The 24,158-nt window shown below is 35.0% G+C and overlaps 1 protein-coding gene across 2 annotated transcripts in view; it reads left to right on the top strand.

The window, feature by feature from the left end:
* LOC124353509 (adenosine 3'-phospho 5'-phosphosulfate transporter 2-like) overlaps positions 1-24,158 on the top strand; it is a 28,217-nt gene that overhangs the window by 655 nt on the left and 3,404 nt on the right. Inside the window, exons 2-6 of one of the 2 annotated variants that reach the window (XM_046803371.1) lie at positions 470-591; positions 2,206-2,302; positions 6,184-6,349; positions 10,258-10,448; positions 23,388-23,566. In XM_046803371.1, the coding sequence (XP_046659327.1) occupies positions 470-591; positions 2,206-2,302; positions 6,184-6,349; positions 10,258-10,448; positions 23,388-23,566 (755 nt within the window). Of the gene's footprint in view, positions 1-469; positions 592-2,205; positions 2,303-6,183; positions 6,350-10,257; positions 10,449-23,081; positions 23,336-23,387; positions 23,567-24,158 lie in introns of those variants that run through there. The other variant, XM_046803370.1, reaches the window with a different exon arrangement.

Raw genomic sequence — 24,158 nt, 5'->3', positions numbered from 1 at the left:
TCAATAGTCTGAAAATCTGTCATCAGCCAACTGCTTTTGAGTGCTGGCTTCAACATTCACTTGAGAAATTTCCATACTGAGTACAAAGGAATGTTTCACTTCATAGGATAGGCCATTTATTGTATCTAAAGAAGAGTAGATGCTAAACCATCTGTTATGCTATACAGGAGTTTTGTACACTTTCATCCTAATAACCTAAATTAAATGTTATGAGGCAAGCACACACAATAGCTACAGTAGTGCTACTCATTCATGAACACACCTGTTCAGCTTATGTTAGTGAATTCTTTTGTGTGCGATGTGAAACTTATCAACAATTTAAACTTTCAGCTGAATACTTTTACAAATATATGATACATTAATTAATTACATGTAAATTAGTGTTAGCATATGACATTGAACTAAATACAGGCCAATTGTGTTTTATAGTAATATTTTTGCCTCGTTTTAAATTATTGTATTTTTACAGGAGCTGATATTTACTGTTGAGGGCTTCAAACCATATGGTTGGTATCTCACCTTAGTTCAATTTGCATTTTACTCTGTCTTTGGATTCGCAGAGTGCGGTCTTAATGGGGACACAAAACGACAGTGAGTATAAATTTATATTCCTAACTATTACAATTCTGAATGTTTTTATATAGTTAACTTTAAGATAAAAGGATTTCTGACACTTTTTCATCATTATATGTTGTAGGAATGGAACACTTGGCAAATGCCCAAAATCCTGATCAACTATCCATCATCAATAATTACAATCTTAATTATTTTAAACCTTACAAAATTTAAGCTAAGAACTTTAAAATATACCTACTTTTTGACAGCCAGTGGCCAGATAGGGATAGTGCAGGTATAAATTCTGTATCATCATTGTTGACCTGGTAATATATGCTGTCTCTTCCTCTGTTTGATAAGATTTTCACAAACACAGACCTACAACACATAATGGAAAACAGGTATAATCATTAAATTAAAAGCCTTAGGTGCAGTATCGATTGAAGAGGTAAGAATAATTGCTGAAAATCATTTTTTATCATTCTAATTATAAGGCAAAAGCTGATGGTATTAACACATATGATCATTGGATAGATAATGATATTATTCCAGATCAGGATAATCCCTCAGCCAACTAACATCATAAGCAGGGCCGTATTCTGCTTTGGCGGGCCCTGTCATGTCCAACCACCACGCCATCTGTTGACACGGTACCTTCAAATAGACATGTAGTGAGGCCCGGCCCAGGCCCTGGTAAAATTGTCCAAAATAACTGTGCCAAGTACGGACGTGATCATAGATGTTAATCTCAAGAGCATGACCTTTCTCCCCTAACCAGTGCCACAACACCAGGGCAGAAGTTATAATTTAGACATTCTGACTTGGAAGAGCTGTGACACATCTAAATAATTCTTGAATTGTAAAAGAAAGCAGATTCATGACACGATTTAAAACAACCCAGAAGTGAAAGAGCACTCATCCCAATCATAGTTCAGTCCAGAGGAGGTAATCAGGGCAGTACATTCAATAAACTCTATTTATATCACTATCCCTAAGGAATTGTGATTGGTTAATAGTAATAGAAATACATTTAATAAGGTGGCTGGATTCAGGCCTGGAAAAAATAAACTCTTCTTCCTCAATATGCCAGATCTAGAGATTGGAGTGTTCATAAGCCTACTTCTTTATTTTGTGAAACCATTTTGTCACATTGCAACATTAATATTTATCCTCCATTTAAGGAAAACATTTAGGTTGTGTCACATTTTTAATGAACTCATCATCATTTTGTGCTCAACTTACAAAAAGCTTCTGTAGGTAACTCTTCACTCAAAAAACTAATCTGTTTTTGATTAATTAAACTAACTTATTACTCTTAGAGAACTAAGATGTAATAATAAAATTAAGAAAATCTCTATTTTATATTAGCTGATGCTGATGCACAAAAAATTGTACAAAATAATTCCAAGTTACGTGTCAACAGTTCTTGATGTGCAGCGTATTATAAAATCTGGGCCATGCAAAGAACGCAGAATTGTTGTAAATGCTATTGTGATTGTTTCCTTGCATTCCATTTGGCCCACACATTGTTTTGACCATAACATATCATTCAAATTTTAATAAGCTATTGTGTCTGGGACCTCTTACTGAAATTAAAATGTAATAGGTTTGCTATAAAATGCTCAACATGTATAATATGATGTGTTCTAGTATTCCACTCCAGACGTACATGTTGTTGGCTCTGCTCACTCTGGGGACCATGGGATTCTCCAACTCGTCATTGGGTTATCTCAACTACCCCACACAGGTAGCGTACCTTACACTACTAGTAAGAGTAGGAACAGATGTACTACTCGTATAGCTGACTGCAGTGAACAGATTAAGATAATACATACAGGGTGTAAAAAAATCCCACACGAACTTGATAATTCCTGAACGATTACATGTAAAGCAATAAAATTTGGTACATCATTACTGCACCTGTAAAGCTACTTTTTTAAGTAACTACCATTTTTTTGGCATGTCAAGGGGGATGGCCCGCTAGGGGTCAAAATAAAATCTTAATAGATCGAGTAGTACTTCAAATTAAAGGTCATTATTGGTAGAGTACAATGCTGCAAATCTGATCTCAAAAAGCGTTTACTATTTTTTTTAATACGCTGGCTTAATGTTTGAAACATTTACAATGTACAGTAGGTCCTGTTCTAGATGGTTTAATATTCTTAGCAGTTGTATAATATATTCTTGTAAGTTGTTAAGCAATAGTATGGTATTTTGGCATCTAATTTTATTATAACTTGAAAATTTATCACCATTTCTTCTTTTATAATAGTTTTTCAATCTAAGGGTTTTGTTTTGTTTCTAGAGTCAGTAAATGAGGGGATTTTATTTAAAAAGAAAAGATTGAGGTCTTCCTTCGAGGTAGGTTTGAGGTTTGAGTTTTGTTTTTTTTTGCAACAAATTTTAATTAATTTTGCAAGTAATTTTTGGGATTTTACTAATTTTATTTATATTAAGTATACAGATTTTAAAAAATAAAATGTATGCATTAATAATTTTACACGCTTCAGTTGTATAGTCTTTATATTTTTTAAATGCTTTTTTGTTCTTAAGAGAATATTAATTTGTTTATCATAAAATTAACCTTTGTTTTAAAATATTGACCTGAAGTTGTTTAAAAGGCGTTACACATACAAAATATCACTCGTAAGCATTAGATTTTTCAGTTGAACATTTTATTACAGTAAACTTTTGTTAATCCGGCACAGTCAGGACTTGAGGCATGCCGAATTATCTAATATGCCGGATTATTGACATATCAGAGAAATAATGTAGACACAGTAAAACATGTTTTTATTATTCAAATATCACCTTCAGGTAGTCCTTGTTAAATAAATAACTTAAGTCATACATTTTAAAATCAAGACACATAGATATACATTCATAGAGTAATATAAAAATTAAAATCAATAAAATACCTAATACGTTAAAGAAAATAATTATGTAGGAGTAAAACACTTCTCCTTCAAAGTTAGTCTTAAGATTTTTTTTGAACGAGGCATATCCATACACCTTAAGATTATGAGCGACACTGTTGAATATATGGGGGCCAAAGTATTCAAATCCATTCCTTCCCATCTCTAATCTAGGCACCTCGAGCTAGGCGTCCTGCTGAGTGTGACAGTCCCTAATCTCAATAGAGATCAGCATCATCCTCCAATCAGCAACGTCTTGTGAACAAGGCAAGCCATCTGAATCCTGAAAATGCTCTTTAATGGAAGGATCCTATCTGCACCATGATACTGACTGATGTGATAAAATTTTCTCAGGCCATACCTTTTAGCTGAGTTCTTTACCTATCAATTAACACCATGATCGTAAGGGACAATCTTCTTCCAAAAGCAGGAAGATCATAAAAATAACTGGAAAACCACAGCTTTTACAATTTTTACTTTTGTTTTCTCCTTCAGTAACCCCTTAAATATAAACTAAACCCTCAACCTATTCATTACACCATGATTGGTATTTTGAACATGGCTTAAGAAGGTTAACTGTTTATCAAAAGTCACACCAAGGAATTTTACTATGTCTGACACCTTCAAAGGAACACCTTCCCAAAGAAACCCTGAAAGGTCTATTACTAAAAGAGATTGCATTTGAAGAAGGGTAAAAATTAACAAGTGGACACTTTGTTGGATTCAACTGAAGCCCATGATCGTCACCCCAGAGCTTAATTTTTAACAAATCATCATTAACCCGCTGCATTGCCAAGGCATATTGTAATGGAGAATATTTAAACACAAGCTGAGTGTCATTATTGTAGGAGTAAGGGAACTATATGATAGCTCAAGATTAAAATCCGCAATATACAACAGAAACATAATAGGACCCAACTAACTACCCTGAGGAACACCTGACTCTTTGAAAGCAATTTCCGAAAGATGATCATTCAGCCTGGTTATCTGGGTTCTGTCAATCATAAGAGCGAAACCACCTTGATGAAACCTCATCAAAGCTGTAGTAATGAAGCTTACCTAAAAAAGTAACAAAATTCATTGAGGTGAATGCATGTGAAAAATCAAGTGCTGCTAGAGCACTACAGAAATTCTTATCCCTAGCGGAATAGTTGGTTTGCCAAGCTTAGTGGAGCAAATGTCGTACTGAAACCCTTCCTGAAACCAGAATGACTATCGGGCAAAACATTGGTTTATTCTAGAAGGAAACCAACTGATTTGTCTCAATCCTCTCCAATACCTTGGACATCGTGCCTTCATCGAAATTCATCAGATATGATGCCTAGCCTCTTCTTTATATCCATCTAAATGCTGCACTATGTCCACCACATGTGTATTAATAATGATTGATGTTTTGCGTTGTTCAAAAAAATGTTATTTTTTTAAAAGGCGAGCTGAACTGTAGGATGCAGCATTAATAGAATTTTATTGTACTATGAAAAAATTTCATATTTTGAATTAAATATTTCCTTATTAAGTATATAGGCACAGTAAGGTAAGGAACTTCTGTTGTACCATTACTATGCAACATTTAAAGCCCTACTCATGTAGATTTATTATCAAGTGCAATCCGTTTGACAGGTAATCAAGTAGCCTGTCCCTGTGGCTAAATGTTTTTATTGTTATATGACAATAATGACCAATTCATTTTGTTTCTAACATTATAACCAAGCTTACTTTTTAATTTTGTTTTAACTAATAAACTGTTAAAATTCTGTAGTCTTTTAGTATAACAAGTAATTGACTATAACATTGGAGAGTGTGAACTGTCTTAACCTTTATTTTCACTAATCGCTAATGTGATAAATCGAATCAATCACATGACAATTAATCATGTGTCATATGCATGTGCCAAAAGTTTTTAATTTAATTTAACCTTGGTACTGGTAATCAACATTATAATGTCAATCTGACATGTACCTGTTTTGACAGTTCATATAGTACGTAAGTCAACACTATTTATATACCATTTCAAACAAATAGAATTGCTGATTTCAATGGTGAAATTTGTTTTGCTGTTTTGGCAACATTGATATCACAGTGATGTCATAAACTTGCCAGAACGATCGCCTTCATCTACCCATTTTGAAGCAGGTGTCTGTTTTGGTTTTTGGATTTAGTTACAAAAGGTATTTATTTAGTATCGAAATTAGCCTTTTCCATGATTTAGTTATGCATAAAACAATTCCTAAATTTGTTAATTATTGTTTCAAAATAGATTTACTCATATACCAATAACAACTGAATTAATACAAAAAATTAACTGTTACGGTGTAGGCCTACGTGATAACCCGGAATTTCGGAAAACCGCATTTTTGATAATTGCTAGCTTAGTTATAAATCAATTAAGAGAAGGTGGCGTATACAGAAATTTATTTTGGGGGATCCTGAGACATGTGTTGTTTAGGATGTATAAAACAATCTCCAAAAATAGGAGCTCAGAAATATTTAGCAGGGAAATTGTTAAGCTTTAAGATCTCATGTTCTAGCTTGATAAAAACTACTGAGTGTGATTTTAACGTTTGTCTTCCAAAATTTCAGAGGGGGGGCTGAAGCCCCTTTTTATATACACCTATGATATAGAGTGTTAAAGGACATAATAATCAACTGGTTCTATGTAATGGTTCCCTTAGTATCCAGAGAACGTGTTGATGACGCGGGTGTTCGTTCACAGGTGATATTCAAGTGCTGCAAGCTGATCCCGTGTCTGATCGGCTCCATACTGATCCAGCAGAAGAAGTACGGGCTGCTAGACTACGTTGCTGCAGCAGCACTCAGCCTGGGCCTGACTCTGTTCACCCTCGCCGATAGTCAATTGTCACCCAACTTCGATATCATTGGTTTGTCACAAGTTCGTAGATCACAAGCTTCCTCTGCTTTCAGTGTGCTGGGCTTCTGGCAAATGTTGCCCACTGTGTACAGAATGGTGTATAATTGTACTATGTTGAATGTGTAGACAGGGTAAGAATATGTTTGGCTAATGACTTGCATTTAAAATAGCCCTTCTGGCTTAATCGTAAGAAAGGTGGCTGTCATCTTGAAATGTGAAACAGAAAATGCGTTATTTTTTGAGTTGTTTAATTTGCACAGCACTGATGGTACAATAACTTTCAATGTTAACATTTCAATATACTTGTAACTCTCAAATATTTAGACCAATAATGATTAAACTTTTCTGTTAGCCCCATTCTCGTGTTTTCTTTGTGTTCTTTAATGCTTATGTTTAATGGGTTTTTTGTCTTGCCTATGTATTTCCTATTGCAACTATATTTTATAATGTAAAACACAGTTTTTGACATCCTGTGTGCTATTTTTTGGTTTTGTTTTTTTAGATACGGATGTCCTTAAGACTACTGTTTTTCGAAAGAAAACACACACAGGAAAATATTTAAATTATCAATCCAATCATCAAAAATATGTCAAAGAAGGAGTGGCCTACTCGTAATTTAGTGCAAAGAGCTTATGCTCAGATAATGATGGATTAAAAGAAGAATTTAAGAAAGTTGAATTGGATCTTAGACACAATGGATACCCTGAATCAGTAATAAATAATTGCAATCAAATCATAAGAATAATTCCTGAGTCAGTAAATCAGAATAGTGACAAATTTGCTTTTATATCAATTCCTTATGTGCAGGAGTTATCGGATTAGATAGAAGAGTAGGTAGAAAGTATAAGATTAGAACCGCGTTTAAAACTCACAATACTCTTGTGCAAAGTCTCGTAAAAACAAAATTAAAAATGGCAGACATGATTCTAAAAACTGTGTTTAGGTAATAAAATGTAATTGTAATAAGGAATACATAGGCGAGACAAAAAGACCATTAAACGTAAGGATTAAAGAACAGAAGAAAGGGGCTAACAAGTCAAAAATTGCTTATCATTGTTGGTCTGAAGACCATTGTATGAATTGTGATGAAGCCAACATAACACATCAGGAACCTCGTGTCTTTAAAAGGATAATAATCAAGGCATCCTACATTAAATTGGCAGACCAACTAATCAGTCAACTATCAGAAAAAATTAGACCGATTTGGTTGCCAATTCTGAAAATGAACTAAAAAGAAAACAAAAAAATATCAAACAGATAAAATATTTGTAATAAACCAATGTAGAATCACAGTATGGTTTTAAGAAGTTCATCTAACATGAACCAATAATAAAAGGCATACTTTTAAAAATGAAAATTTATTAAATTAAACATCTATTCCTTTTTTGTGTACTTTATTTACACCGTTTTGTTCAGAATAACATTTTCTACAAGTTTTATTAATAATTTTGATCTTTTCATTGGTGAAATATCAAAGTTATTGTTGCCCAAAAATGAAAAAATGTGTTTTTCTCTCATTTTTTTGGATTTGACACTGATTTTTCAAAAACTACTCAACTTACAATTCTGGGATCTGTTTATTCAATTTCTTAGGTCAAAAACCATAAGAAACTATTGAATTCGCCTCTAAATCTACCTTAACAGAAATTACCAGGGTGAAATTTTTTCCTAGTTGTAACTCGCTAACAAAGCATTTCCAAAACCATGTTTATTTAAACTTTTTTTATTATTTTTCATGTAGAATGAGCTCCCAAAGTCTCTGCATATCTTCGTGAATCACCCTGTATAGTATATATGTACATATGTGTGTAACAGTATATTTATTTTTGATTATAATTTATTTAAAACACGACATATGGTTTAATGTTTAGGTTCCATAACTGTATCTTCTATAGAGCCAAGCTATTTCAATTTGTTTCTAAAACCAGCAAAACAATAAAAAAAAGGAATTCCTAGGTGCTAAAATGCCATAAAAATTAGCATACCAGTGTATTAATGAGAAGATTTTATAAAGCATGGTTATAAATGCTAGGTAAAAGAAGTAACAAAACATCTAATGGTATTCATTAGAATGGTGCTATTGATTGGGTTGCCCTCCTTTCATTATGTTACTTCATTTAATATAAAACCTTCTAAATGTTAAAGACTTTGATATAAAATGATTACTGTAATTTGAGTGAATCCTTTTATTTATAATAAAATACCATTTTTCTTTTCCAAAATGTTATCATAATTCAGTGCTGTTGGCGTTGTTTTTTATTTTTTTTTTTTACATTTTATCGAAAAGTTTTGAAATCAAGAAAGGTGTATGTTAGAAAACTTGGATTATCTATGACCAGATTCTTCTTTCAACATCCTAAAAATATTTATCTCCGTTATCAAATGATTTGGTTCAGTCAAATAATGATGAGGGATGATCAGCAAATGAGGTCTCTTGCTTCACAACAATGTCCAGTCCATAAATGCTGTGTTGTGCATATTGCCTTGCTTAAGTTCAGTTCCTAGCAACCATGCACTGGATCCCAGTGAATTTTTCTTGTTTCCAGATTTTAAACCTCAGCTTCGTGGAAGTAGATTTAAAGATGTGTATAATCTGTGACAGCTAGTAAATAACTATAGTTTGAAGACCTGTAGAAAATATTTTTACAAGAGAATACACATTTTCCCGAACAGGATAATCAAGTGTAGGCAATTAGTAAAATAAAGTAGCTATGATGGACAGGGTTCAATGTGAATGTTAAGTTCAGCTCCAGTTCACCTTTCTCTTAGTAGAGCATCTGGAATCTATTGCTGTCACAGACTTGACTCCTGGTGTATAATACTAACAACTATGTCTAATTAGAATAAGATTTAATCTCATTGTTTTAATTAATTTGGTTTGTATTTTATCTGAGCTGAATTGCACTATGGACCTAGAATCAGGTGATTGCTCCCCATTGACCGAGACAATTTAGTAAACCTCATTACCTGAGATCATGTCCATGGTCTGATTGGACGGCATAGCGTCCCTTGTATGCTATCCAGACTCAGTCATCTAAATGTGACCCCGTGTGTGGAGTTCATCTCTATCTCTCTCGCTTCATTGCCAAGTGCTTGTCTTATGGAGCTGTTTTACTTGTAATATGTAGCTACACAAGTTAAAAATCAAAGAGAGGGGATACCTCCTTGTCCCCCATTACATTTTGTGGAGTTCATTTGGTCCTTATCAGTTGTGGATTCCCTTGTAACCACTTGTCCCTATCCCCCTTCCGCAACCTTGATGCCAGTGACTGTTGTTGTGAAGTGCATCTCCTAAGTTGTCTGTGCCTCCAACTGTCCATCTACCTATGGACACCGAGTCGACTCTGTGGAACGCTGACCACGTCTGTTTGCATTTTCTTTCAAGGAAAAATAATATAACTAGTTATTTGTTAATACTCACCATACTTAATACTTAATACTCACCAGGATGCATTGTGATTTAAAGTGCATCTGGAATTATGTTTGTCTGAATAGATCCAAAAAATTTGGTAACAAATAAGTTTTTAATTAACTTTTACATGGTTTTGACATCAGAGACACCTAGACTACAAAATATACTGTACTCTAGGTGAAGAGGTATTCTCAGTTGTGCTCCTGATGAGAGAATGAGAACATCTTCACGTAGATTACACTATAATTTGTAGTCTAGGAGCCAAATCTGTGACAGTGTTAGATTCCAGATGCTGCTCTTGGAGGAAGATGAACAATAGTAAGTTAAATTCAACATTTACAGATTATTAAAATATGAATATATAGAAAAGGAAATGTGCTTGATGTGTTTAACATTATTATTATGTACATCATGATTGCAAAACATTTATACATCCTTCCTCCCCGAAGATTAACGTCTTTAAATCAGTTTATCATCTGATCTGATTCTTATGTCTTGCTGTCCAGGTGTGGTAATGATCTCGTGTGCTCTGGTGTGTGATGCTGTCATCGGCAATGTCCAAGAGAAGTCCATGAGAGCTCACGGAGCCTCCAACACCGAGGTGGTGCTTTACTCCTACTCCATAGGGTTTGTCTACCTGCTCGTCACCATGGTGCTGACAGGAGCACTCTGGCCAGGCCTCTCCTACTGCTCTCAGGTCAGTTGTAGCACAAGCGAAATATTCCATAGGGTTTGTCTACCTGCTGGATACCGTGGTGCTAATAGGAACATTCCAGCCAGGCCTCTCCTTGTGCTCTCAGATCAGTTGTGGCACAAGCGAAATATTCCATAGGGTTTGTCTACCTGCTGGATACCATGGTGGTAATAGGAACATTCCAGCCAGGCCTCTCCTTGTGCTCTCAGATCAGTTGTGGCACAAGCGAAATATTCCACAAGGTTTGTCTACCTGCTCATCGCCATGGTGCTGACAGGAGCACTCTAGTCAGGCCTCTCCTTCTGCTCTCAGGTCAGTCGTGGCACCAGCTAAATATTCCATAAGGTTTGTCTACCTGCTCGACACCATGGTTCTGAGAAATAATCAGTTACTGAAAGCTCTTCATCGACATAACCCAGACTTTGGCCACAAAATGAATGTGAGAATTCAATATCATGATAAATTAGCAGATTATTCTGATTAAATTGTTTCTGCTGTTACAGTATTAGCCAAAATAAACAGTACTAAAATGGTAATATTGTATTATGGTAAACACAGTAACATTACATGTAGATTTTACCAATAAATACAAGTGAAAAAAAGCAAAATCGATTAAACTTGGGTATTAACATGTTCAATATGACCCCCGTTTAGTTTTAGGCAACACTCGTACCGTTCTTGTAGGTTCTGCATCATTTTTATGAATAGGAGTTGTTCCATTCTCCTAATACACATGGTTATTTTTTATTTGAGTGGAACGATGGTAGAATGGTGGGTTTTTTTTTTCAAGATTGCCCAGACGTAGGCCGGTGCTATAAGATCGGGGGAGTGGGCTGGGTAAGGAAAGTTTGTTCTAAGGGAGATGAGACGGTTGCCAAAGGTTTGTTGGAAGAAAGCAATGTTGTTAACGGCAGTGTGACTGGTTGCATCATCTTGCTGGACCACTGTGAATTTAACGGCAAAATCTCCTGAGGTCTCTCACCAAACGATTAAGAATGGCCCTATATCGATACTGATTTACGGTAAGAGTCTCTCCATTGTTGCCTTCAAAAAAGTATAGTTCCACTATACCCCTCCCAGACACAGTGCACCAAATGGTTACACGCTTACAATGTTGTGGGTCTATCTACAACAATGTCGAATCCATGGTTTTTGTAGAAATGTTCCTGAAAACGTAATGCAGTGTATGACAAGCTTGGCCCACCCGCACGTCCAATTCCGTAGGAGCGAAAATAATGCTCTACTATACAAACTTTCACTACCGTTGTTAGCACCATGTTAGCAATAACTAACCTCAAGTAATAAAGAAGTAATGAACACGAAGCCGTGGCAACAATCGATAATTGAATCAGCTGATCGAGAAGTTACAGCTGATTCAGTTTCAGTACTGTTTATTACGGCTAATACTGTATTTATTCTTCTGAGTGTGTATCAGGGTTTTGGAAATACCAACTGTTCTCATGGATTCCACAAATCTTTTTCTAAAAATCTGCAATAAATATAATTTTTATTTCATATATAAAGTTTTATATACCAATGTTTTTGTAAAACAATGTGAAAAAATACTATGTAAGAAAGACAATGAATACACTTATATTTTTAATATCAATGAAACTGTCTCTTTTACACAAACAATCAAATGTTTCAAAAATTATTAAAATTTGAATGTATAGGAATGTTATTGAATTATTTTATTTACACAAAATTCAGAATAGCCAATTTGTTGAAAATTATGTCCTGAATACAGAAATACATAATTTTGGGGAGTTGTTCTAGTAAAATTAAAATGTTTTTGTATTGAAAATTAAAAAGACCAATTTTCATCTTGTTAAATAGTATAATAATAATATAATATAATATAATAATGTAATATAAAGAGTTGAAGGTAGCTCCAGAACAAATGAGAGTTTAATACAAGAGCTAGAGATGTTAAACAATAGCAAGGATTTAGTTGAGGTTGTCCATACTAAGATACAACATTTTAATGACGTTGACGACCTAGAAACTTCCCTGACACTGGCCGCCGAAGCAGGCAATGCCCTACTAGTGGAAAACTGTAAACTTAAGCAGGACCTGAATTCTCTAACTCTAAGGAACTCCAAACTGGCACAACAGATATCCGATCAACACACTCTGTCAGAGCTAACCTATCAAGCCAAGATAGAAGAACTAGAAGCTCAAAATGAAGCCTTACACAGCCGAAACACCCTGCTAGCTGAAAAATTGACCGAAGTTGAAAACCAACTGTCAAAAGAAAAGCAGCTACAGGCTGCTCTAGAAAACACCTTTGAAGAACAAGACCTAAGTAAAGAAAAATTAATATGCAGACTTGAAGAGAAAATTAAGCAGCTCGAAAATACCATTAAAATGCTACAGAGTAGAACAGATAACAGTGGCTGCACTGAAATCAAAGTTAATGCCATCGACTCCGAAACCCAAACAAACAACCCTAATATCACTAAACAAAGAGACACTACAAATTATGATCGAACTGACCAAACTTAAGTGCAGACAGGACCACCTAGAATCAACAGTGAAGACTTTTCAAAATAATTCCTATCAACGTGACCTGCATGACCAAACTAATACAACACTTGCAAAGCCTACTAGTAGAACACCTTTGTTTAAGCAAGTTCAAACACCAAACCGCTTGAATAGGGCTGTGAAAAATTCAAGTTCAAAGAAAGGAAATTATTTTAGTGTCTCTCTACAGATAGCCAAAAATAAAGAATTACAAGAACAAAGACAGATGGACACAGACCCCGAAAAAACAATAGTTCGTGCAAACCTAAAAACTTTCGGTAACTTTCGAGTACATAACAAACCCCCAATGACAGCAACTCTACTTAAAGACAAAACTTTTGAAGATTTTTTGAAAGAACATATGGAGAAAATCTCAAGAAAAACAAACAGCTCACCAGATGACAGCATGACCAAGACTCCATTAACTAGCACTCCTTCAGATATCGTACCTGGAAATACTTCAAATACTTTTTTAGAAATTATACAAGAAAGCCAAAACACCACTTAAAGAAAACAAGGAAAAAACATATCACCATTTTTCATCAGAACATTCAAGGACTATCAAAAAAGGTGGAAAGAGTAAACCATCTATTGAGTGACCTACATCCAACCATATTAATACTTACTGAACATGGATTAAACTCAGATAAACTATTACTCACTAAGATTAGTGGTTACAATTTAATTACACACTACAGTAGAAAAGACCATAGATTGGGAGGAGTTGCAATCTACATTAAGGAAACAGAAACCGCAAAAACAGAAGCAATCAACATAGCAAACAGTTGTCAAGAACTGGTATGCAAAGCTGCATTAACAAAGATAAAAATCAAGAAAAAAACTCTCTACATTCTAGGGGTTTATCGGACACCAGGAGGACAAGCTAATGTAGCTATCAACATTATATCAGATATACTTACCTCATTTACAGCTGAGGCAAAACTACTTATCTTAATGGGGGACATCAACATAGACAGGCTAACTGTTAACACGAATAATACTATTTTCGAAGATGAACTGCTGGTTTTTGGAGTCAGGCGGCTTCCCCTTCCAGCGACAAGAATTACTAATCATTCTACAACATCAATAGATTGCATCTGTACCAACATACCTGAAGATGCAGTCGACTTTTCAGTGATCCAAGGTGGAATGTCGGATCACACTGGCCAAATCTGTTCTATTGCAGTGGAAAGAGAAGTCTTCCCTAAAAAAGAAGCTACACAATAAAGAATTTTCTCAATAAAAAACCTTAATAGCTTAAAACAGGAATTCTAAATGGAAAAGTGGGAACTGGTACACAATGCCCCTGATGTTGAAGAGGCATACAGAACATTTCAGACAACTGTCAGACAAATATTGGACCATATATGCCCTAGCAAAAAAGTAAGAGCAAAGCCGAGGGGCAGACTAAAAGTTCAGTATGACCAAGAGTCCAAAATACTAAAAGAAGATTTTCTAATTGCCTTACAAAGATATCAGCTCACCAGAAATGAACATAATAGAACATCCATGGCAGCAAAAAAGAAAGCCTACGATCTCAAGCTTAGGAGTCTCAAACAACATATGGCTGCTTACTACATCACTAACTCTGACAATAAGTCTAAAGCCGTTTGGGACATAATAAACTCAGAAAAGCAACAGAAAGAAAATTCAACACTGAAGATGGAGATAGAAGGAAACATAATAGACAACCCCGCCAAAATAGCCGAACATTTCAACCAATACTTTTCCCAAATAGCAGATTCCACATGAGGCGAAAATAGAGAACATCTGAAATACACAGCCATAACTCATCCGATTTTGCTTCCACAAAGAAATTGTCAATCACTAATTTTAACACCAACAACTGTTAAAGAAGTCTTGGGAGTGATAGCTTCACTGAAAACTAAATTATCATATGGAATTGATGAAATTCCTTCAAAATTAGTAAAACACTGTGCCAAACAACTAGCACCACCACTTGTTACCATAATAAAGCAATCGTTTTCCTCAGGAAAGTTTCCATCCCCCTTAAAAATATCAAAAATATACCCAAAGCACAAAAAAGGATCCATCACTAAACCCGAAAATTACCGTCCCATTTCACTAATACCAACTTTCTCAAAAATAATAGAAAAGGTAGCACTCTCAAGAATGTTACAACATCTGGACAGATATAATCTAATAACAAAGAACCAACATGGCTATCTCAAAGGACGATCCACCACCACAGCTGTCACTAATCTAATTGAATACGTCATAGATAAATTAGAAGACCACAAACACGTATCAGCTGTCCTATTAGACTACAGTAAGGCTTTCGATTGTCTAGATCATGATCTTATCTTGAAAAAGATTTCAGCCCTAGGTTTTGAAGGCTTGGCGAAAGATTGGGTGACTAGCTACCTGAAAGGACGCAAGCAAATAGTTGAGATTCAACAAAATGTAAATGGGAGTAAATGCGTGTATAGATCAAGATAACTCACAGTAAGTAGAGGAGTGCCCCAAGGCTCAGTTTTAGGTCCCTTTTTGTTCATACTTTTTACAAACGATTTTCCAAGTTTTATCAATGACAATTCTGTAGAAACCATTATGTACGCAGACGACACAACTCTTTAGTTTACAAATAAAAAATCTAATTTTGGATATTTCATCAGCAACAGAAAAATCACTCCAATACTGCCTTCAAAACGATCTGGTCATAAATCAATCCAAAACCACCCAGATCACTTTTAGCAGAAGACAAGAGCAGATTCCAAAAATACCTAATATTTTAGTTGAAAAAAAGGCAAAACTGCTTGGCCTAACAATTAATGCTGACCTCTCCTGGACAGATCACATACGCGATCTGACCAAAAAACTTTCATCTGGCACTTATACTACTGGCACCAGTAGTATGGTGACTATGTGTGCAGGTTGTATACAGGATCTGCTCTATAATTTTCAGTGAATATAATTGGTTTTTTTCGTTGTATTATGATATAAATTTTGCATTAAGGTGATCAGTAAGTAATTCTCAACATTTTTGTATAGTGTATTTTTTTAACAATTTACAAGAAGGTGCAAAATTTGAGTTTTTTATACAATTATTTTCATATTTATATTTGGTCTGTACTCTTAAAAGCAGATAAGAAGGGTCTAGAGATAAGGCCAGATGAACTGATAAGTGCAGTGACCAGAACTGACCTTTGTATTGTTTGTTGACAAACTTCTTATCTCACATGTCATTGTAATGATTTTGTTATGCACCTGTAACTGACCAGTGTATCAAATCTGATAGCTCAATGATATAATTGAGGACTTCTATACTGAAAGTTCTGAGTTCAAATCCAACTGTTGTCATTACTTTTTTCCTGAACTTTTTGGTGAAATATCGTGTAAAAGTGGAAGTTTTTTGGTTTACACCATATTTAATGTGTTAAGACTTAGCAAGAGTCATAAATTTAATTTTTCCCATCTCTGATTTTTTTATTCTACAATTTGTAAGCCATCGTTTTTCAAATAGGGTTAGGCTGGCGGATCTCGTAAAATCTTGTTGTCTTGGAGATTGACGTGGTCTCGTAAAAGACGTGAACTTCCAATTCTGTTTGCAGTGTGAGATCTCGCAAAATACGAGAACTGTCATATTTAAAATTTTCACTATTACAACGGCCTTTATTGAAAATCAAATTATGAAAACCAGAAGTGGTAATGGGATTGAAATACCTAGCAAGACGGGCATAAATGGCCAAGATAGTGATTTGTTATGTGGTAAATGCAAATTAAGTATTGATGTGAGCCTTGCTCTGTGTTGTGATGGTTTTTGCTCATCCCAATACCATCCGTCCTGTGTGGATGTAGAAAATTATCTATGTCTGAATATTAATTACATTTCCGACCATATAAAGTGGTTTTGTGTCACATGTCGTAAGAGAGTAAACATGTTTTTTAGTAAAACAGATAAAATAGACGAAGCCAGTAACTGGCCAATTATTCTAAATATTGTTTTGGACCAACTTGATCAACTTAGTTTGAGTAATGTTGCTCTTTGTGAGAGAATGGACGCACTCTTCCAGCAATATGTTAGAGTGAAAGAAGACTTGGTCGCTATTAGAGCCAAATATGATAACTTGGTTTCTTTAGGTAATACAAGCGAATGCTTAGCAGTATCGGAAATGACAGGGCCTAAGGATCGTCAGTTAAGTTATGAAGATAGGCCTAGTTGTGCTAAGTCTAACCTAAGTGATAACGGACAAGAATATCCTAAGAAGAACGTGATGGAACAACAGGATGGGCGTGGTAATAATCATGTTAAATCATCTTTATCGTACTCCAGGGTGGTAAGGAATAGTTCGTTGCAACTAAAAGCCAATGTAGCGGACAATACCAGGGCTAACAAAGAAAACGAAAACCCTACCCCACCTGGAGACAAAAGTGATGAAACCATCAATGATGGTTTTGTGACCCACCAAGGAAGAAGAAGTAGGCCTAAGACTTGTCAGGTGAAATCTTTATCTTATGGGAAAGAACCTAATAATTACAAGCCAATTGTAGGGACCAAATGCAATGGTGAAACTAAGCTAAAAGTGGCTTCTAAAAGATCTTGGGTTTTTGTATCCCGATTAGATGCACTAACTACCAAAGAAGATATGGAGGTGTTCCTAACCCAATCTAAAGTAGATGATTTTATTTGTATTGAACTCAAACCCAAATACGAATGGGTACAAGTCCTTTAAGATTGGTGTTTGTGAGAATCTTGAACATGTTTTACTAAGCCCGGACTTCTGGGACGAAGGAATTCTTGTAAGTAAGTTTGTTACATCTCAGAGAAAACGTCCTGTAGATTTTTTAGGTGTACAACGGGGTTAGACAGGCCTAACATTAAATCGTCACCATCTGACCCCTATAAACGTAATGGATGTGCCTCCGAAAATCCGAAAATGACTGTTAAATCTAGTATTTTGTATCTAAATGCTCAATCATTAAATGACAAAGTAGAAATGCTCGATGTTAACTTGTCTGACTCTCGCTTTATAGCTTTATGTGTCAGTGAACATTGGTGTTTAGAAGATACTCGTGATTTGGTTACTATTCAGAACTTTACACAAGCTAGTATGTTCTGTCGAAGGCAGCATATTAGAGGTGGCTCGGGCATACTAGTTAGAAATGGTATTAATTTTACTGAAATTGACACTAGTGACTACTGTAGTGAAATGAACATTGAAATGTCTGCCATAATTATTGTAGACCTTAAGCTGGTGTTGATCTCCATATACAGACCTCCCTCAGGGGATATAAACATTTTTATGGAGCTGTTTGAGAAGTTTTTCGTCTATCTGATCAATCTTAATTGCCCAATAATTATGTGCGGTGACTGGAACATCGAGGTGAGGGACAGTGGGCCTATAGTTTTTGCATTGAGAGACTTATTGAGATCAGTTGATTGCAGATGGCTGGTTAATGTACCGACAAGGGCTGATGCCTGCATAGATAATGTGGTGTCTAACCTTAACGACCATTCTATCCAAGCCGAGGTGCTTGATGAATGCTTATCTGACCATAACACTATTGAAGTTACTATTTATCTGGATGATGTGGTTAAATGGAACCTCGGTGAGAAAATTGTAGGTAGAAGCCTATCACCTACTAATGTCGAGTCTCTGATTGCATCTCTGTCTGATGTAGACTGGCCTAATTTACTGTTTTCCGATTCTCGGCCTAATGTCACAATGTTTGATATATTTCTGGAAAGATTTCTAGGTTTTTTAAATATCTGTTATCCTGTTAAACATAAGCAGATACGAGTACCTAAATCTGCTAAGAAATGTAGGCCGAAGTGGTTCTCGGATGAAATGAACGAACTTAAAAACCTTGTTATGGCATATAACACCATGTTTAAGGATACAAAGTCAGAGGCGGCCAGAAGAGCTTATGTTTTTATGCGGAACAACTACAAAAGTGAGCTGAAAAAGGCAAAGCTTAAAGCTAATGAAGATTTTATAAACACCTCCTCCAACAAATGCAAAGCGGCCTGGTCCATCATAGCGGCTCAAAGAGGTGCGACTACCCGAGATGCCCCCAGCTTATCTCCGGAAGTATTTTCGGCCCATTTCGTCAACTGTATTGATGAGGTGAGAGAGGTCATCACTCCAAGCCAGATATCTGCGGGTGATCTTCTTGCCAAGGCTCCTGGTGCTGCAACTCAATTCAAGTGGTCTCCTGTGTCATGTGAGGAGGTGCTGTGTGTGGTGAAAAAAATGAAAGCATCCAAAAGTAAAGATACGTATGGTGTATCTAGTGAGCTCTTAAAGAAAATTATTTTTTCAATTGTGCTACCTATTACAATTTGTATAAACCAATGTTTGTTTACTGGTATATTTCCTAAGTGTTTTAAAACGGCCAAGGTTGTGCCTATTTACAAGAAGGGTCCCAGGGACCAACCTGGTTCATTTAGGCCCATCTCTTTGTTACCCATTTTTTCAAAACTCCTTGAAATTGTCATGAACAACCAAGTGAGTAATTTTTTCAAATGTAACAATATTCTTTCAAATTGTCAGTTTGGCTTTCGAGCAGGTAGAAACACCGTGAATGCAGTTGAAGTCCTGGTGAAAGCTGTAATAAATAGTTTTGAAGCCAAGGCCTCCAACGTGGCTACACTTTTTGATCTAACCAAGGCTTTTGACTGCGTTCCTAGGGACCTACTGCTCTCTAAATTGTCTCACTATGGTATAATTGGTACTGAATTGGCATTATTTGAGTCATACCTAACGGGACGTGAACAAAGGGTAAGTGTTGGAGGTTCTCTCTCTACTTCGCGTTGTGTTGAGTATGGGGTACCACAGGGATCGGTCCTGGGTCCCTTGCTGTTCTTAGTTGTAATGAATGATCTCCCTCACAATGTTCAAGCTAACGTGATAATGTTTGCAGATGATACCACTTTTTTTAGTTCTAACTCTAATATAAATAGCTTAGCCACTTTTATGGATGAAAATGTTGTGTATGCTAAAAACTGGTTTAATGCCAATCAACTTGTTTTAAATGATCTCAAAACACAAAATATTTGCTTTACACTGAAAAACATGAGTTTCCCCAGTACTTTCTCTGATAGTGTTAAGCTATTGGGCATCTATCTAGATAATAAGCTATCATGGGTAGATCATATTAACTATGTATGTGGAAGGCTTAGTAGAGTGGTTTTTTTGTTGAGGCAACTAAAGAAAAATGTTCCTAAGCAATATCTAAGGAGTGCTTATTTTGCCTTTTTCAACAGTATTTTACTGTATGGGCTCCAACTTTGGGGTAATGGTTCAGAAATACATAGAGTTCTGTTAATCCAAAAGAAAGCTGTACGAGTGCTCATTGACTCAGACCAAAGAACTAGTTGTAAGCCGTTATTCATTAGAGAGTCTATACCCACTGTTGTTTGTTTATATATTTATTTACTTGTTGTCAATGTGAAATCTAATCTAGGTGATTATGTTATAAGAGGTAGACTTCATTCCTACAATATTAGAAATAGTTATAAAATAAATAAAGATTTTGCTAGACTTAGTAAAACACAGTCAAATGCCAATGCAATGTCAATTACACTTTTTAATAAATTAGGCCATAAAGCCCATACAGTTGATATAAAGAGTTTCAAGAGAAAGCTGATGGACTGGTTAGTAAACCACCCTTTTTATTCTTTAAATGAGTTCATGGACTGTGATATTGCTGACTCTATATTTTGACTTGTTATTGTTGTTTCTTTTATTGTTATTGTTCTGACTTGCTGTTAATCACATGGCTGTTATTATTTTTGAATTTATTTTGTCTTTTTTTGTTACTGTTTATATTCATTTTAGAATTGTTAAGTTTTGCTTTTGACGCACCTTGCTGGTTTGATGACGTAAGCTCTTGCTTTATTGTTGTGTGACAAGGCTGTTGCTATATATTTGTTATTTTTGCTATTTTTAACTTGTTTTTATTGTTGTTGTTGTTAAAATATTTTTAAACTGTTAAGTTTGTCAATTTCCAGTGCCTTGGCAAACCGTTTTTTTTTTTTTTTTTTAGTTTTAAGTAAATTAAACACCTGACGATGTCTATTGCTACTATGGCCGAATGGCAAATAAATATTCTTATTCTTATTCTTATGTGGTAAAGCGAATGAAGTGGATAGGAGGTTTGGAGACGGCAAAGACAGCATACTATGCTGTAGTGGAGTCCCACCTCAGATATGGCTTAATTTCATGGGGAGGAACATCTGAAACCAATCTCAACAAAATCCTGATACTCCAGAAAAAAGCTGTAAGGGCACTCTATAGCCTCAGCCCTAGGGAAAGCTGCAGAGAAGCTTTCAAATCCCTGCAGCTTCTTACTGTCATAGCATTATACATCCATGCAGTCGTCATCTACACCAGCCAGATGGACCTTCCTAGAAATGAAAATGCTCACTCATACCACACCAGACGAGCAACGGACTACATTCTCCCTGTACACCACACATCGCAATTCAGCAAAAAACCTTCTTACATTGGACGCAAAATCATTAATGCACTACCACCAAATCTCAAGAACATGAAAGGGAACGAACTGAAAAGACATTTTCGAGACTGGCTGATGGAACGACCTGTATATTCATTGAAGGAGTTCTTCGATCTTCTATAAATACCACATCAATATTTGTAAAGCAAGAAACATTAATCTAAGTTTTTGTTATTATCTACTATTGACGCAATTGTATTTCTTAAAGAAACAACAAATAAAGAATATTGTCTATTGTCTATAACAATAATTTTTTTTCAATCAAGTAACATGTAATTATTTTGGTAAATGTGCATAGAATCAAATTATGTAATTATGAAATTTTAAAATTATACCTATACCTATTTACGGGTTGAAAATTGTTACTTCGATTGAAGAAATTAAGCCTAAAACTCGTCAAAGTCTACACATGTTAGTGAAATAGTACATCTATACCAAATGTAAAATAGCCTACTTGTAGCAAATGTTATCCTGAATACAGATATATACATTTTTATAAGGTAAATCTTTTGGGACCACATTTTCGTCTCACATGAAAACACAATTGTTGAAAAAGACGCAAACAGCCATCCTGTACATAGTATTAGAATTCCAAAGACTACTAAATACGAAAATCAACTCACAGGCTTCCAATTGGTATAACTTATAACTTCATATAATGGCAAATAGTAACAGTAGAACTATTTCAACCGGACCATGTTGGCCGTTGCTATTTGTATTGGTGGTGGTTATAAAATGGTGAACCTGACACAAATTGTGATAGCCAGAGATATTTCTTTAGTCACAATTGCTAATGGTGTGGTTGAGTACGTCCAAAATACAACTTTAGATATTTCTTTTAACCCTACAACACTACGAGTCGTGATCATGAAGCATAAGAGCACTGCCTAAATGCTGGAATTGTGTGCATGCATTGGCGAGAATTGTCATTGCGCCATTATTAAAACATCAATTGATATGTTTAGCGTATTAAATTAAAAAAGAAGTTTTTTTACATATATATAAAACATTGAAAACATTTTTCTAAATATTGTTATATTGGCATTCCTGCAAAATCATTTGACATACATCTAAACTCAGAAAGAACATGAGTAAATAGTGTAATATATATTTATATATATATATATATATATATATATATATATCTTTTAATTTTTTATTTGATGCAATTATCCATATATATACGAGTATATATATTGTTATATATCATTTTGTTCACTATTACATTCTAAATCTTTTGTACATATTAAATTTTTAATTCTTTGACATTTGCGTTCATGGACTAAAACAAAAAAGTGAATAAATCTTTCCATTTTACTTTTTTCAAGGCTATATATGACGCAAATTTAAAGAGTTAATAATATTTTTTTTACAAACATTATTTAGTTCTTTCTTTGAAAAATTCATATTATAATAAATATTAATATGTTTGTCCAAAAAACTACTTGTTGTTTTTTAGTTAATTGAATACTCCTGGTGTAGACCGTTCCCAAATACCTAAAACTACTATAAACAGTTGTTGTGAGTAATGGAACAGACCATAAAACAAATAGAGTCAAGAATGTAGTTTATGTTGGCATATTCCCGTAATTATTATCATATCAATAATTAAGGTACAAATTTATGTTACAGCATCCGGTGATATACATATACGCCTTGCTCTTCTCCATCTCCGGCTACCTGGGTATACAGATAGTCCTGACACTGGTACAGACCTGTGGTGCTCTGGTGGCAGTTACCGTAACTACTTGTAATAATGAATGTACCTAACTTGTACTGTTACAGCATCCGGTGATATACATATACGCCTTGCTCTTCTCCATCTCCGGCTACCTGGGTATACAGATAGTCCTGACACTGGTACAGACCTGTGGTGCTCTGGTGGCAGTTACCATAACTACTTGTAATAATGAATGTACCTAACTTATACTGTTACAGCATCCGGTGATATACATATACGCCTTGCTCTTCTCCATCTCCGGCTACCTGGGTATACAGATAGTCCTGACACTGGTACAGACCTGTGGTGCTCTGGTGGCAGTTACCGTAACTACTTGCCGTAAGGCTGTTACTATCATTCTCTCGTTCCTCTTCTTCGCCAAACCCTTCACATTCCAGTAAGTTTGAATATCCTTAACCAGTACAATTTTTAATCTTTTTTGTTATAATCGTACAAGAAGTAGAGTGTCACAACTATCACACTGGTAAGTAGATTGCCTACACCAGTTTTAAAGTTCATCCCCAGGTGTGTAGATCATATGTGCAGCTGGCAGCTAACTAGCATGTCTTCGTAAAAGCTACTTTAAGAGTGCTTATTCAGCTGTAGTGATATGACCTTTAGTTTTCGTATAAGAACAATGTTAAACCTCATACACTGAACAATGTTAAAGCCTTTTTTAGACATAGATGAGATTATTCTCATTTTGGAGATCTTATTAACCCTTAACTTTTTAAATATACCGTCCCAGACTTTTCTACTCTCCATGTTGTCACACACTCACTATATACTCGGAAGTAAAGAGTTATCATGCATGTAAACAGTAGTTTTGTTGTTAATTTTATACGTTTTTCATATTTAAATTATGTATCACAAAAACTAAAAAACATGTTTGGACACGTATTATTTATATCTTCCATAGTTATATAACTTTAAATAAGGCCATAAAATTGCTTGAAATTAAACATTTATCATAGGACTATAGCCAACTC

The sequence above is a fragment of the Homalodisca vitripennis genome, chromosome 2 (genome assembly GCF_021130785.1).
Source record: "Homalodisca vitripennis isolate AUS2020 chromosome 2, UT_GWSS_2.1, whole genome shotgun sequence".
In the NCBI taxonomy this organism is placed as follows: Eukaryota; Metazoa; Arthropoda; class Insecta; order Hemiptera; family Cicadellidae; genus Homalodisca; species Homalodisca vitripennis.
This window is presented reverse-complemented; position numbering and strand designations above follow the sequence as displayed.